Below are 16,574 nucleotides of genomic sequence, written 5' to 3'. Positions count from 1 at the left end.
ATGTGAGTCCACTCAAATAATTTTATCAACTTTTAAAGATGTTTGATCATGAACAACTAAAAAGTGAAGAAATAGTTCAAGAACTTCAGTGAGAAAAGTATACTCAAATCACAGCCAAGTTAAGCGAGATAGAATAGAAAATGCAGAAAGATAAATAGAGCAGGAGTTATGGATGTTCGAAGACTGAATCCTTCTGCGTCTCCCCTTCTTTCATATAGGAAAGAATTCACTAGAAGACTTTGGTTATTACAACGTACTCACTCCAATATTAGGACTTATACAATGCCTAACTCGGAACTCCTAGATTTCAACAAGATAAGATTAAAAGTTCTTATCAAACTATGCGCAAATACAAACTCAGTTTGAGTTCTCAAAATCAAATTTTCAAATCCTTCTTCTCGAGCTTTCTTTCTTGAGAGATCGAGGGATTTGAAACCCTTAGATGATCCTAACAGATCTGATAGCTTTCTGATTAAGCGAGGGTTGAAGTGAGCAAAGTATATGAGATCAATTTCAAGTGCTCAAAGAGATCGCTTAAGATTGCACAGAATCGTCTTCGTGGTTCTTTCTTCGAGCAGTCTCTTAATTATAGTGTCCTTTGCATGGAGACTCCCAATGTCTTTATTGCATCCATTAAATGCGTATGTCTTTTGACTGTTGTCTTTTGCATGGAGAGCCCCAACATCATTAATACAAAGATACTGTATTTGTTGTCCTTCATATGTGATAAATATAATCTTAAATAAAAGCGCAATTTGACACTTTCTTAATTTAAGAGGTAACAATTGCAGTCAGTTTCTGAACTTAGATGCCTCAGTGATCATTTCGAGTAAACTTCCAATATTTTTTTGTTGGCTACTCATAAATATTTCAGGCGGCTGTTTTAGATTGTTGTTACTTGTTTAGGAAGTCTTTCCTTATAATCGTTGAGAAGTACTGGCTAGCATATTTGAGCGGTCGAGGAAAGTTTATTAGATCCAGTTGAGTAGATCTTTGAGCTAGTGACTGGTCGAGAGATGTGACTTGTATTTGACTGGTCGAGGAGCCTGTCATTGTATTTCTTGTAAGCGATCGATACATCTGTTCTTCAAAGCAAGTGGTTGACATCTGTTTCTTCAAGATAAGCGGTCGATACCTGTTTTACATGTAAAGAAAGCAAGATCTACAACAATGATATATTTTCTTGTTATCACCAAAACTTAGAGTTCAACAAAGTCGAATAACAAATTTGTTTCACAAACCGTGAGATGTCTAACAAAAATTTTTGTGTTAATTAAAAATCTAACCCTGAACTAATTTGCAATTTAATTTGATGAAATCTTAATTAATTTTACAAGCATATCCTCAAATTCTCATATTCTTTTAATATCCTTTCAAACATATCTCCAATAATATCTCATCACATATATATGTACACACACTACTTATTAAATTTAAACCTCTTTTACTAACCAACTTTTGTACGGTGATGAAACTTTTTTTAATTCTCAAAACACGTTCTAATAATCCAATTATATATACCAAATTTTTTATTTACATTTAATTTTCTCTCCTATTATTTCAATTTCAAAAATTAATAACTTTCCTTTTAAAATTTAAAAGAATGACTACTTCATTATCTAATTTTCTATGGAACACACGGATCACATGTGACGTCTGGGATGATAAAAGGGCGAGGATTGATCACGGGTACTAAGAGGTTGCGTGGACAAAGAGAATCTCCTAACAGAATTCTAGACGAAAGAGAACATGAATGAACCGAGCCAACATCAGAATGAGAGGGATTTCAAAATTGTGGGTATGAGGCTGTACAGTCAGGAAGTCTTTAAAAATTTAATAGGTATTAATTATATCAACAAGATGCATCTTTTTTCGAGATCCTATTACATAAAAAAATCCAAAGTGAAGCGTATTTGACTTGGGGAAATTCTGGGATGGGCGACCTCCTAGGAGGTGTAGTGACCCGTCTCAGATCACCTACTAATCAAAAACTTAGGTTGTCCTTACATTAAACAAATAAACATAATCAGAGATAAACTGCAGAAACTTAAACCAATTACCAACTCGATAATATACAACTGGAACAAAACTGAAAACCCAATAAACTTATTATACAACCCAATCAAATAAAACAAATACCATAAAAAACCGAAAACTTCTGCTCCTAGGCCCTAGTCATCTACCAAACACTGATATACCTCCTGTCAACCTGCAAACCTGCCCCGTCGAATGTGGTGTCCGAGATAAAACAGGGACGCGAGCGCTAATGTCTAGTAAATAAATATGAGTATACAGGTTTATGCAATCATGATACATGCATGAACTGGAAAACATGGTCAAATTCTGGAACATCATGTTCAGAACATAGACATCACCAGTATGTGCACATTGCCCCTAAGGATCCAGTTGGTGCCCCACATACTGACTCCGGTCTTGGAATACCATTGTCTTGGGTAATCCGCACATGCTACCCCGTCGATCTAGTTGGTATCATGTTGTACCCGATCGTACAAGGAAAAAAACAAGGCTAAGTGAACCTAGACACAACTGGTTATCTCAAATGATAACAGACTCAACATGATATGTCAATATTGCGTACATAAACATGAACAATATAAACATGCATCACATGAAATGTTTTAAAAAGCGGTAGGCGGGCGGTCACCCACCGCCTAACGCCTAGACGCTAAGGCGGCACCTAGGCGAGGCCTAGACGGTTTTTTTTAGCATAAATATCTAATTATTTTAGTCCGACCCATCTTAATATTTCTCCAATAATTATTCTTTATCTAATTCACCTGCCTAAGTGATGTTTTTTCAAGTGTAAATATCTAATTATTCTTGTTCATATTAATATTTCTTCAATAATTATTTGTTATCGTATTGAACTCGAAATACATGACATATTTCTCGTTTTCATTGTTCAAATATGTCAAATAATTTTTTTTAAAAAAAAATTAAAATTAAAATTAAAAAAATATAAAATATTATATGTTAATCTAAGCGGTTGTCTAGACGGATTTTGAGACGTCATTAATGTAGCAACTCCTAAAAGCTTCAAATCTTTACCGATTAAGGAAAATGAAAATAGACGAACACGCCATGGTGATTGTTGAAGACCGAAGAGTGAAGAAGTCGAGAAATGAAATTAGGCAAATCACTCGACACGTTAGCACGATTTCCATTTCACATTATCAAAAAAAAAAGTAAACCGAAGAAATGAAGAAGCCAAACGGTATCTTGTTCTTGTTTGTTGAAAATGCAACAATCAATAAAATATTAAAAATGTTTTATTTTGGAATTTTCTCAAATCTCACCCTCTAACTCCTTGCTTGGTGTTGATCCAACAACTTCAGTGCTTCAAGGCGTTGAAGTAATGAAGTCACGTATTGGGAGAGAGCGAAATCGCGATAGAAAGCCACATGACGTTAGGAGAGAGAATTAAGAAACTGAAACCCTAACTTGGCAGGCGGTAAGCGAAGAAGACAAGAAGTTCAGATCTGGACAATGGATTGGTTTATACTATCTGGGTCATCTTTAAAAAATTTACTTCTCATAAAAAAAAAAAATTACATTTTATTGTAAATATAAATAAATAAACTTGGATAAAATCCAAAAATCTGTGAATCCACAAGTTTTGCCCGTTTGGCCCTACAAAATTTTAATTCAAAAATTTCACAGCCAACAATCACATAAATTTGCCAGTAATTTGAAGTATGCTGCCAAGTAACACTTTCTCCAACAAGTCCATTACAAATCCAAATTAAACCAATGCACAAACCGAAACCTATTTTACATGGTGTGATTCTAAACGTGGAATTTGTCGAACAGTTCAACGTGACAGAAAAACAAGCAATTTCAAACTGGAGCTCGATGTGGTCTTCCAAATGCCTGGATATTAATCGGCCGTCCAGCTTTGCTCCACACTTTCCCTTACTCTCCGATTATATTCTCGCTTGTTCTCACTGAACATTCGAGCAGCTTCAGAATTCGCAGGAGAATTGGGATTTGGATCGCATAACAATGACTGTAACAAAAACACAAAGGATATGTAAAGATTGCTTTTAACAACTGATATTAATATGAGAGTGAAAAGTACAAAATGTTGGAAATATTTTAGGTCAGCCTATAGAGGTCCCTGTGAGCATTGCAATTATAGAGTATCCAATATTTTATTTGCTTAAAACATGGGTTGATGTAAAATAAAACATACTGTGATTCATGGTCTAAACATACCGAGTCTCACTTTCTTACATGGAAAGCTAAAAGCTGTGATCTACCGTGTCTCTAGTGATCCAGGTATGCTTCGGCAAGACTCGAATTTACAGACGTGACATGCGACATGTAACAGCAATGCATGCTACTTGTACTAAAAACGGGGAATAAGATTACTATGCTGACTGTTTTAAGTGACAATTATCCTTTGGACTGTTTTCATATAGGATTTGGCTGTACAGCTGTAATATCACAGCAAATTATAGTACAAGTTGAAAATCGTTCCAAAAAAATTGCATCGTGAAGCTTCAATGACACATTTCAGAGCAATCTCGACCAAATCAAGAAGACTACTAAAAATATTACAAGTATTTGTGTCACCACCACAAGTCATAAGTTCCAATACGATATGTCGTGCTAATTTCACTAGGTTTTGATTGTGACATGGTACCAAAAACGAGCGTAGCAACCCAGCATTAAAATGACATCAACCAAGTTAAAAAGGCCCACCAACATGCTTAAATTTGATTTGAGGAATTGCATCAGGACGATTTCGGTTATGTAAGAGGCACGCCACAGTTATTTCAAGTCAAATGATCATGTTATTAACAATTGTGTTTAAACAGTTCATAACACCAAAGGGCTGATGATTTCCATGAACTTATGAAACATTTAGATACCAAGCTAATGAGATTTAAGAGAAAATTAGACAAGGAAATGGCAAACATTTGCTTTATAATCCTTTTAACCTCTAGAAGATATTGATAGCAGAATAATTATGAATTCTACATCCTAAAAGACATCATTCAACTTTTTACACATCCTTAAGAGTAAGAATAAGCACCAATAAACACAGGTTTTCACTCTCTCAGCAATGGTTGCTCGAATTTCAAAACTTAAATGTTAGCAACACTATCTACTTAGTCATTTTAGTCAGCAATCAGCACGGAATTCTGAAAAATGTTATCAGAGATTCAGAAGCTTAATTCAATAAACAGAAGCTTAAGAGTAGTCCACTATCTACTTAGTCATTTTAGTCAACAATCATCACGGAATTCTGAAAAATGTTATCAGAGATTCAGAAGCTTAATTCAATAAACAGAAGGTACCTGGATAGAGGTGAGTATAGCCGCAACGTCATAGATAGGACTCCACTGATTTTGAAGGATGTCCAAGCATATACTTCCATCAGCATAAACTGAGCAGAAAAAGTGTCATCATTAATTTGAGCTCGAGCTTGTATATTTGAATCAAGTGAAGCATCTTACTATTAGGATGGAACATCCGAGAAACAAATCGAACTGTTGGTGGTTTGTTAGGATAGTCTTCCGTGAACTGAAGTGTCAACTTGAACGTTCCTATCACAAACAAAGCATAGCCATCAGTTCTGTATATCGTGGCAATAATAAGTGCAGAAGATATTGTGAAATTGAAGTTGCCAAATATGGATTTTAACTTTTGTTTCCTTTTTCAGATGCTTTAACCCATTCTTTATTCATTCAAGTGTTTATTTGTATGTTGGCAGAATTGCCGATGCGGTTTAAGCTCAACATATTTAGCGGGGAACAAAATTTTATCAAGGAAAAGGAAGTTCTGAACTTTCTCACTTGGTAAAGAACAAATTGCATGAAGACCTGGAGACTCTTTGAAACAAAACTATGGTCCTATGACAAATTAATAGAAGCACAATATAAACAAGCTTTATCTCAATATTATTTTTAATTGATCCATCAATAAATTCTCTTGAAAAGAGAACAAAATGATTTCAAAAAGAATAAATTGTTTCTAGAAGAAGATTCATCATCTTTTGTGGTACAACAAACTCTATATATAAGTTAGCACCACCAGATTTCACAAGGGGGAATGGGGCATTTCACATTACCACAATAATCTGGCATTGGGTGTCTTGTGTTCAATGGAGATAAATTATTTTTTATGAACCTAATTTTTTTTTCAGACAGTACGTATCAAGGGCGAAAATAAACACTGCAATATAGATTTACAAGATCAGCCAATGAAAACTGGATGATGGATTAGTAATCATCTCAAATTTTTTTACCAGAAATTAACAAGTGGGAACTTATTGAATATGTTTCACAAAAACATACACAGCAGAAAAGTCATTTACAAAGGGTACAATCAACAAGGTTTTCTGCCTTCATCAGACAAAGTAAATAAGCATACGTAAACAAATGAAAATACATCAACATTGTATGCCCGAAAAAAGAAGGAAAAACACTGAATTTCCAAAAATGTCCAATCACCAAAATGACTCACCTCCATCCCAAGGTGTATCATCAGGACTGCAACCACATGAGAAAAGAAACAACAGAATTGATCATGCAACTATACTTTTTCCGGCAGGTTCGATAAAAATTAAACAGAAAAATCCCTGCTAGCCAGTTGCTTCCAACTTGTCTTACAGTTATAGACTTTTAACTCTCATTCTCATAATTATCGCAATTAGGATTCAAGATGTCGTAATATTGATTCTCCGTGCTTTTATCTCTCTTTGTCTTCTTCTTATTAGGTTGGGATTTTTTCTTTTCTTATTAGTTATACTCGGTTGTCTGTTGTCATCAGTGCGAGTTAAATTGGACTCCGAGACTGACGCTTAAGAATCAGTCAGCGCGCAAAAGACCTTATAAACCCTTATGCCATGAGACGGCAAAACTTTTTAATTAGCACCCCTCCCAGTTTAAGTGGATTTTTCCCAAGTTCAAGAATAAGATTGATCTAATCAACCAAGAAACTGACAGTATTGTGGTAATTCCATGGTTCGCAGCCGCGGAACGGTTGTTTCAAAATGGTAATGGCAGCTACTGCGACAAAGTTCCAGGCTTAAACTGGTGTGACATTATAATGTTGTTTTTACGAAATATCGCTGATTTCTCAGCCATTGTGGAACAGTTTTTTTATTCCTTTTCCAAGTTTTCGATTTTTTTAAAAAAAAATCATTAAATGTTTTGAAAAATCTGTCAAACTTTCAACTTTTCAAGATTCTTATTCTAAAGGATCAGTGACGATTATTGTGACCATTCCATAAAATGTCAATGGAACTTAAGCATCGTGACCGTTATGGTGAACCATGGGGCTGACCCAAGTCCCAATATACACAAAAGTAAGAGCTCACCCAAATATAACTGCATTCCAGAGCATGATATTATTGTCCTGCGGCGCACCACTAATTCCTGCTGGTGGGTCATGCTGCAACCTCTTGAAGTCCCTCATCAGCCTCTTCCTAGCCGGGGTCGACATAATTTAAACTACAGATAACAATAATTCAACATTAATCAGCACAAATAAGATATCAGACGACTTATTAACTAGAAAAGGAGGGTTAACAACAGAAGGAGGCATTTCATCATCCTGTCCAATAATTATTTGCAATTCAAAATCACCTCAATTCAAAAGGCAAGCAGCTCACTTATAAACACACAATTTACAATAAGTAGAAAGCGAAATCTGTAGCTGACAATTCGCTTTTAAAGAAGAGATTCTAAATAAATAACATCCCCAAAATTAAACAATTTCATTCCCGAACGTAATTATTCGTGCGATTTTGAAGAAACCCCGAGTTACAACATACCAAGAAGGAAACATCACAAGAACAAACAAGATAAAAACAAAAAATTGAAGGGTTTTGCCTCCGATGACAATCAAGATTCTCAACGATTTCTTAACTCGCTAGATCCGCTCCCAGTCGATTACCATCATGATCAGCATAAACACCATAACTAAGCGTGAGCATAAAAAAACAAAAAGAGACGGATAATATACCTTGAAGGGATGAATCGAAACCCTTGTGGTAAGGGTTTGAGCTGCAGAGCTGTGGGAAATGGAAGGAGAGAAGATCGAGTTCTCTATATATTTTATGTCCACTATTCCATGCCAATCATTTAAATCCAATCTTACGTGTTTGATTATGACTTAAGTCAGCCAATCAAATTTATTTTTTTGTGAAATTAAAGTGTAATATGTTAACTCAATAACATGCTTACATGCTTTATTGGTGATTTCAAAAAAAAAAAAAAAAAAAAAAAACTCAATAACATGTTTATTGGTCAGTAAATATTTATCTCAAAATTATTTTATAATTTAGTAAATTGAATAACTGTTCATTAAAATGGCTGAGATGTTAATACATTTTTTTTTTGGACTTGGTGATTGGGTCATTACAATTGAGAATTGAACTCGAGCCTAAATTTCGATTATAGTTATATTGTTTATAATAAAACAATAACTATTAAATTCATATATTTGTTATAAATCATAATAGAAACAGAGAGATGAGTAGAAAAAATTTATGACATGAAAGAGAATTCATATGAGTCAATACTCAGGTGCAAATTTTATTAAAATTCATCAACTCTATTTATAGAGGAAATAATAGAATACAAATCTTTACAGATATTATATTGACATATTTATCTAGATTACAAATCTTCCAAATCTACATAGATAAAGATAATCATCTATAATAACAATATATTTATAACACTCTCCCTTAGATGATTATTTGCACAAGCAACTGATTTTTCAAAATCTTCATTTGGCAAGATGGAAGCTCGGGATTTCATCGGGACTCGAGTGCTATCTCGTTAAAACCTTGACAGAAAAATCCCGTGGGAAAAATCTAAACGAAGGAAAAAGAGTACAACAACATATACTTTCTTTGGATATCTTCCCGACGATAGATGCGCCTCGTTAAAACCTTAAAAGGAAAAATCCAGTAAGACAAAATCCTAATGAAGGAAAAAGAGTATGACATCTCGCGATACTTGTTAATTGCCTCATTAAAAACCTTGTTATGAAAAATCACGTGGGAAAAATCATATACAAGAGAAAAAGAGTACAACTTTGATTGCTCCCCCTCTTGCAAGCATCACTTGAAATTATTAGCTCGTCTTATTCCAATCTTGTGCACTTATTTGCCTGATTTTGCCATAGGTATGGTACTTCAAGACCAAATATCTTTTCTTCTTCAAGTTTGGCAAAATTAATATTTTGAGCATCAAATTCTTCGATGATGTTTCTATATATTGCACCATCAAAATAGTGCATCCATGACAAGTGCAAATATTTTCTCATAATTCGCTTGAAATATTTTGAGAAACTTTGCTAAATTTTCTCATATTGCCACATATCATTGTTATTGAAAGTTCAACAAATTGTAGTTCAAAATAATCATCATTTTGCGTAATAGCAAAACACACGAATGATTATATCATTTTGATCCCAAATAATTTGTGAAATCTCACCTTTCAATATACTAATTATTCTTTCAAGAATAACATAATCCAAATTGGATTCGTTGAAATAATTGGTTGTTCACGCTTCTAGCGCCTTTTTTCATTTACTTGCAAGTAATATAAGATATGGTCATGCAGGACATTAATTTCTTTCATAACGACCAGCCTCCATTATTTTTTTTCACATTAAGATATTCACTCATTTTCTTTAAAGGGGTTCTTCGTCACTAAAGACGATTTATATACATTGTTCAAATTGAACATAAATGAAGCTAAATAGTATAAATGATCTTATACACAAGATCAAATAATGTATTTGAGATTTAAACTTTGAACATCATGTTCACTTTATATTTCATTGGGATCGATCTCAAATATTCTTGTAGCTTCTATTTCCTCCCCCTCAATGTTGGAAACATTCTTTTACAAGAATAATAAATGAGAATTTCGCATTATAAAATCTCATTTCTCAAGATAAATTGTAGTGACCCTTACCCGGATCACCTACTAAACAGAACTTATGCATGCAATTAACTTAATTAAACAGATATCAGAATGAAACTGCGGAAACCAATAACATTATACAATCCCAAGAAAAGGAATCTGTAATTATCCAATAATATACAACCAAATCGAATAGCTGTATAAACCCAAAACAACAGTAATAAAACCTAGACGAAGCTCCAGCTGGCCAACCACTGACTAGCCCCTCCTGGATCCACCCTCCTCGTCCAATCGCAAACCTGCCCCATGGAATAGGGTGTCCAGAAAATACAGAGTACGAGACGTAAGCATAAAACGCTCAGTGCGAGAGTATGAGTATACATGCATGCAAAGTGAACTCCCTATAGACTCGAGGTCAAGGATCAGATAACAGAGACAGACCGGGCCCTGGTATGTAGCACGCTGTGCCGTCGCTTCAGGAGGTGGCTCCCATACCGAGATAACTGTGGATACGCCGGACCCAAATCGATGGAAGTCCATCCACTAACAGGATAGGGTACAACCCTACTACAGACATCTCGAAGGAGATACAGCAAGATGCAAATGAATGCAGCATAATATCATGGCATATAAATCATGCAGTCACATAATACATGCATACTCAGTCAGGATATCTCGAACAGTACTTTCGTACCTCAAATATCAGGTAGGCACTACCAGCTCTAAGTCCAAGCCTAAAGTCCGCCTACACAGCGAAATGATACTACTATCATTATAGTGCTCTAAAAGCCTTAACTAAGCTATTGCATACTCCTAAATATTTATAGGAAGCAAAAGCTATACCTTCGTCCGTCGTTAGCCCTTTGATGTCGATGCCTCCAGAACTTGGGCACAACTCCGCTACGACTACCGAACGCCTCTCCGACCTCCGGACCAAGCCTAAGAAGACTAGAACAGCTCCAAAAGGACTAGAAAGGAAAGGAGAACTCGGAATTGGCAAAGAGAAATGAAGTCTCGGCCTTCTATTTATAGACAACGATCGGAACTTCCGATCAAGGAATTGGCAAAGAGAAATGAAGTCTCGGCCTTCTATTTATAGACAACAATCGGAACTTCCGATCCTTGATCGGAAGTTCCGATCGTTGTCTATAAATAGAAGGCCGAGACTTCATTTCTCTTTGCCAATTCCGAGTTCTCCTTTCCTTTCTAGTCCTTTTGGAGCTGTTCTAGTCTTCTTAGGCTTGGTCCGGAGGTCGGAGAGGCGTTCGGTAGTCGTAGCGGAGTTGTGCCCAAGTTCTGGAGGCATCGACATCAAAGGGCTAACGACGGACGAAGGTATAGCTTTTGCTTCCTATAAATATTTAGGAGTATGCAATAGCTTAGTTAAGGCTTTTAGAGCACTATAATGATAGTAGTATCATTTCGCTGTGTAGGCGGACTTTAGGCTTGGACTTAGAGCTGGTAGTGCCTACCTGGTATTTGAGGTACGAAAGTACTGTTCGAGATATCCTGACTGAGTATGCATGTATTATGTGACTGCATGATTTATATGCCATGATATTATGCTGCATTCATTTGCATCTTGCTGTGTCTCCTTCGAGATGTCTGTAGTAGGGTTGTACCCTATCCTGTTAGTGGATGGACTTCCATCGATTTGGGTCCGGCGTATCCACAGTTATCTCGGTATGGGAGCCACCTCCTGAAGCGACGGCACAACGTGCTACATACCAGGGCCCGGTCTGTCTCTGTTATCTGATCCTTGACCTCGAGTCTATAGGGAGTTCACTTTGCATGCATGTATACTCATACTCACGCACTAAGCGTTTTATGCTCACGTCTCGTACTCTGTATTTTCTGGACACCCTATTCCATGGGGCAGGTTTGCGATTGGACGAGGAGGGTGGATCCAGGAGGGGCTAGTCAGTGGTTGGCCAGCTGGAGCTTCGTCTAGGTTTTATTACTGTTGTTTTGGGTTTATACAGCTATTCGATTTGGTTGTATATTATTGGATAATTACAGATTCCTTTTCTTGGGATTGTATAATGTTATTGGTTTCCGCAGTTTCATTCTGATATCTGTTTAATTAAGTTAATTGCATGCATAAGTTCTGTTTAGTAGGTGATCCGGGTAAGGGTCACTACATAAATGATCATAAGATTAAATTTATTTCCAACATATTTACAATCTCTTCAAGAGATTTATTGTACTGCATTTCTCGCACAAACATTAACTTTCAGTACATGAGCATTTGTCATAATATTTATAATATATCTTTCAGATATCCCCAAATATGACCCATTTATTTTCATGGTTTAATAGTTGATTGGAGGCAAAATAAATCAACTAAATTAACGTATTTATAATCATAAAATTGATATGCATATATTTTTTTATCAAGCTTGTCTTGATTACATATTTTGGAAGTTTTTTTCAATAAGTATTTTCGCAAACATCATTTTGCGCTTTGTGGGCCCACGTTATTTATTCATTCCAGATAATATGGGGATTGTCTACCAATTTGAGCTAATGATAGTGATATCAAATTTGATAAGCCAATAACAATTAATAAAATCTTCTGGATCTTTTATTAAAAAAAACATCCATATTTATCGATCCAGGAACTTTTGGCTTATTCATTAACAACTTTGTGCACTATCAATAGTTTTTCAACTATTTATATAATTTGAATGCTCAATTCAATCCATTATGCCAAACTCTGAAAGTATTTGTATCAATTATACTTTTGGAGCTCTTTAGCTCTTCTAGAAATATTGATTTGCAATATACTATTTAAACCAAATCAATTTCTAGTAGATTCAAAAATACATATACGTCATTATTGTGTATCACTATTTTATAATATCAAGCACATAATCTATTTTCATCGTCACTCAAACGATCTTCTAGATATTTCAAACATCCAATCAATATACGATGAAACGTATGATTTAGGTAGATATCAACGATCTCCACAAACTTTTATATCTTGCTTGATAGATATCAATAAATCTTTTACATACTTCAGGTACGATAGTGATACGAGATACCGATATACGTTTAGTACAATACTTGATTATGACGTATATCTCAATAATTTGTGTCATCCATGATTCATATCTCTTTTCATATGAAATAACACATTATTCTTTGAAGAAATAATCAACAACAGTGTATCAACTGTGTCCATTGGCACTGTCACATTCATTTAAAAGAATGAACCACATTAATTAGACAACTTTCATAATTGTCTTTCCTTGAACAAAATATTATAAATAATATATTATATTAAAAGAATTGAAATTGAGAAATCAGACGTACCTTTTCAAATTCTTATATGCACCAAGTAGATCTTTTTACCTTAAAAAATGACATTCAATCTATCACAAATGTCATCTCACATTAAATTTATGTTTCTCCATGTAAGATAATAACATGTGATAAAAATACTTTATCATTCATTTAAAAAGTAATATCACTTTAAAATAAAATTCTAATTTTAATCACACAATTTTGAAATAATTCAAAAATTATATCCACAATAAAAAAATGAGGAAACCGATCGATTATTTATTTAATGTGATTTGCCTTTATTTTCAAATCTTAAAATCATATAATATTCATTAATAAGTAAACATTAATATCCATATAAAATAAAGTTTAATGAAAGATTAAAAGCAAACAAAATATGGATATATACGTGGTTATGCCATGATTTAAGAATTTATCAGAATAATTATTATGATGATGCATGATAATGTAAAAGATAAAATAAGATCTTAATTAACATAAGAATAACATGCAATGAAATAGGTAATTGAAAATTGGTGATATAGTGGATGATAAATACGTCAATGTTCAAAGATCAATTCATCATAGATACACATAGATAAAAATGTCTCAACATTACCAAACATTAGTTTAAAAATAAAATAAATAAAATGAGTCGAAATCAACCCACTGCAAAACATGAGCTACCATCACAATCGTTTCCCAATATAGATGATATTATCAATTATTTGGACTTATTTTCTTTTTCGATTGATTGCTTTGCGGTCTTACTACCGCACATTCATAATTTTCAATCAATAGCCTATACAGTTCATCATTGAACATCAAGTCGCTATTCATAAAAATAGTGACAAATAATAGATCATGCTTCTTCTAGAGCATTAAGAATAGATATATGTTTTGAATCGATATCAAGTCAATATTTTTTAATATATATCTCACATATATCATTAATAATCTTTTCTTGTGGATATTCACAATTTTAGATCAGATATTGATATTTTTTTTATGAAATTTCGATGAATTTATTTATAAGATCCTAAAAAAAACATTCAACCAAAGTTAATTTAATATTCTTCAAGAATATTGCTAAATCTTGGATCTTATATTAATATTCTTCATAAATATTATCAAATCTTGCATATCAGATATCAATCGAGATTTTTTCAGTTTCTCGATATATGAAATCATATATCACATTCTTATAATGAATCTATTCAGATTCTCAATATATTATATTATAACTATGAATCTCTTTAGATTCTCAATATATTTGATCTTATATCAGATCTTAATCTTGAATATCTCAATATTCAATATATTATATCATGAATTCATGAATATCTTTCGATATATCAAAATTGTAATTAGCAATCTCTCAAAATTCTCAATATATTATATCATTATCATGAATTTCTTCAAATTCTCGATACAAAATCATGTTGTGCTACTTTGTAGCAATCAACATATTCATGACATTTCATGGGCATCAATATATCAATTATTTCATTGTGCTACTTTTAGAGCACAAATGAACATCTCTCATAAAATCGAGTATTGACAACACGTTGTGCTATTTCAATAGCATCAATAAAATGAGAATTATTTTCATTATCAGTTGGTTACAACATCGTGCTGATAACGTGTTATACATCATAATAGAAACAGAGTGATGAGTAGAGAGAATTTATAACATGAGAGAGAATTCATATGAGTCAATACTCAGGTGCAAATTTTATTGAACTTCATCACCTCTATTTATAGAGAAAATAATAGAATACAAATCTTTACAGATATTATATTGACATATTTATCTAGATTACAAATCTTTCAAATCTACATAGATAAAGATAATCATCTATAATAACAATATATTTATAACAATATTAATTATTTATATATTAGTAATACAAAGTATAATGTATTTCAAATAAAAATTATTGAGTAGACTTTGAAATTTATCCTAATTATCATGAAATACTATATAAACATGTAACTATGTAAGTAGCGGATTTCAAGTTTATGACGTTATTTCTCTAAAAAAACAAAAATATATTTAAAATCAATGAATTTAAACGCAACCTAAGTTTTATTTTGATTGAAAAAATATTTGAGTTGATTTATATTTATATTCACATCTCAAATACATTGTATCAATTTGACTCAAAACTAAAACAAAATATTTTAAATTTCCTGTGTCGCCGAAGTATAATTTTAATTTAATTTCAAATCTAATCTCCATTATAATTATTTGAAATCCATCCATTTAATTTGAAATATTTCCATAAATCCAAATTCCTTCATTCAAGCAAAACATAATTTTCATTAGGTAGGTTATAACATTAAACGAGTTCTTCTCTCCTAGGGTTTCCTCTTTGCGATCTGTGTGGGAGTTTTTCCTACCCTAGTGTAGGTCTCTCTTTCTTTGCTCGTTATTAACCTCGTGGTGCTCTACACTTCCTTCAGTTTAGAGATGGATCCAGAGGAAGTCACCACATTGGTTAATGAACTCAAACTCTCAAAATCTCCAGAAACCGAGGAGACAGTTTCGATTGATCATGAAATTCTGAAAATTGGTGAGCAGTGCTTGGAATACTGTCTAGTGGAAAAGATTTTCCCCCAAGGTAGTTAATGGCGAGGCCTTTAAACAACAGATATCCCGCATATTGCAATCTTCCAGGCAGATTGAGATCAAAAACATGGGCAACAATACTTTTATATTGGATTTCGAGTCTCATCAAGACAGAACGTGCACTCTATGAAGGTCCTTGGAATTTGTTTAGAGATCTAATTATATTCCATGTGCCGACGGGAATGCAAACTACTTCATAGATTAATTTTGATGAAATCTCAATCTAGATCCAATGTTATAACCTCCTAGTCGCCCTCATGCACAAAGATGTCCTCCAGAAAGTGGGGAATCACGTGGGAGTTGTTCACGAGATCAACACAAGGGAGAATGGATACTCTATGGGAAGATATTCATGCATTAGGGTTTGCATTGATGTTACTAAGACTCTAAAGAAGTATGTCCGAATTAGTGTTAACCCTAACGCTGAGGAAATTTGTGTCATCTTAGCATATGAACGGTTGCCGGAATTCTGTTATAAATGCGGTTGTACTGGACACTTGTTCCACGATTATGATAAACCAGGCCAGGGCCAGTAGAAACTCAATTATGGATGTTGGTTGCGAGCCCCTATCTATGGAGGAAGTGCAAAATCACGTAAATCCCATGTGCAAAATCCAAGAAATCGGTATGATAATACGTCTTCAGACAGTTCAGTAGGTGAAGAGGGTAATTTCACGGCTAGCAAATCTCAGGGCAACAATAGAGGAATCTTAAAAAATTAAATTGTTCCATTCCATGCAGTG

At 33.8% G+C, this 16,574-nt stretch overlaps 1 protein-coding gene across 1 annotated transcript; it reads right to left on the bottom strand.

The window, feature by feature from the left end:
• Nucleotides 1-3,612: 3,612 nt before the first annotated feature.
• LOC140880470 (ubiquitin-conjugating enzyme E2 2) lies at nt 3,613-8,120 on the bottom strand. The gene is made up of 6 exons (XM_073284951.1): nt 7,996-8,120; nt 7,349-7,481; nt 6,493-6,518; nt 5,484-5,573; nt 5,325-5,413; nt 3,613-4,027 (listed from the first exon to the last, which is right to left on the bottom strand). The coding sequence occupies exons 2-6, from the start codon at nt 7,471-7,473 to the stop codon at nt 3,899-3,901; spliced, it is 459 nt and encodes a 152-aa protein (XP_073141052.1). The 5' UTR covers nt 7,474-7,481; nt 7,996-8,120; the 3' UTR covers nt 3,613-3,898.
• Between the last annotated feature and the right edge of the window lie 8,454 nt (nt 8,121-16,574).

This window comes from Henckelia pumila, chromosome 2, assembly GCF_033568475.1.
Source record: "Henckelia pumila isolate YLH828 chromosome 2, ASM3356847v2, whole genome shotgun sequence".
Taxonomy (NCBI): domain Eukaryota; kingdom Viridiplantae; phylum Streptophyta; class Magnoliopsida; order Lamiales; family Gesneriaceae; genus Henckelia; species Henckelia pumila.
Note: the sequence above shows the minus strand (reverse complement) of the source record. Positions and strands in the feature narration are given on the sequence as shown.

What these genes read in the sequence shown, in the direction of transcription:
- LOC140880470 (XM_073284951.1), bottom strand. Translation starts at nt 7,473, where the DNA reads ATGTCGACCCCGGCTAGGAAGAGGCTGATGAGGGACTTCAAGAGGTTG. An exon ending in TGATACACCTTGGGATGGAG is followed by an intron (nt 5,574 to 6,492) that starts GTGAGTCATTTT and finishes TGTTTGTGATAG; the next exon opens with GAACGTTCAAGTTGACACTT. An exon ending in TCGGATGTTCCATCCTAATA is followed by an intron (nt 5,414 to 5,483) that starts GTAAGATGCTTC and finishes TTTTCTGCTCAG; the next exon opens with TTTATGCTGATGGAAGTATA.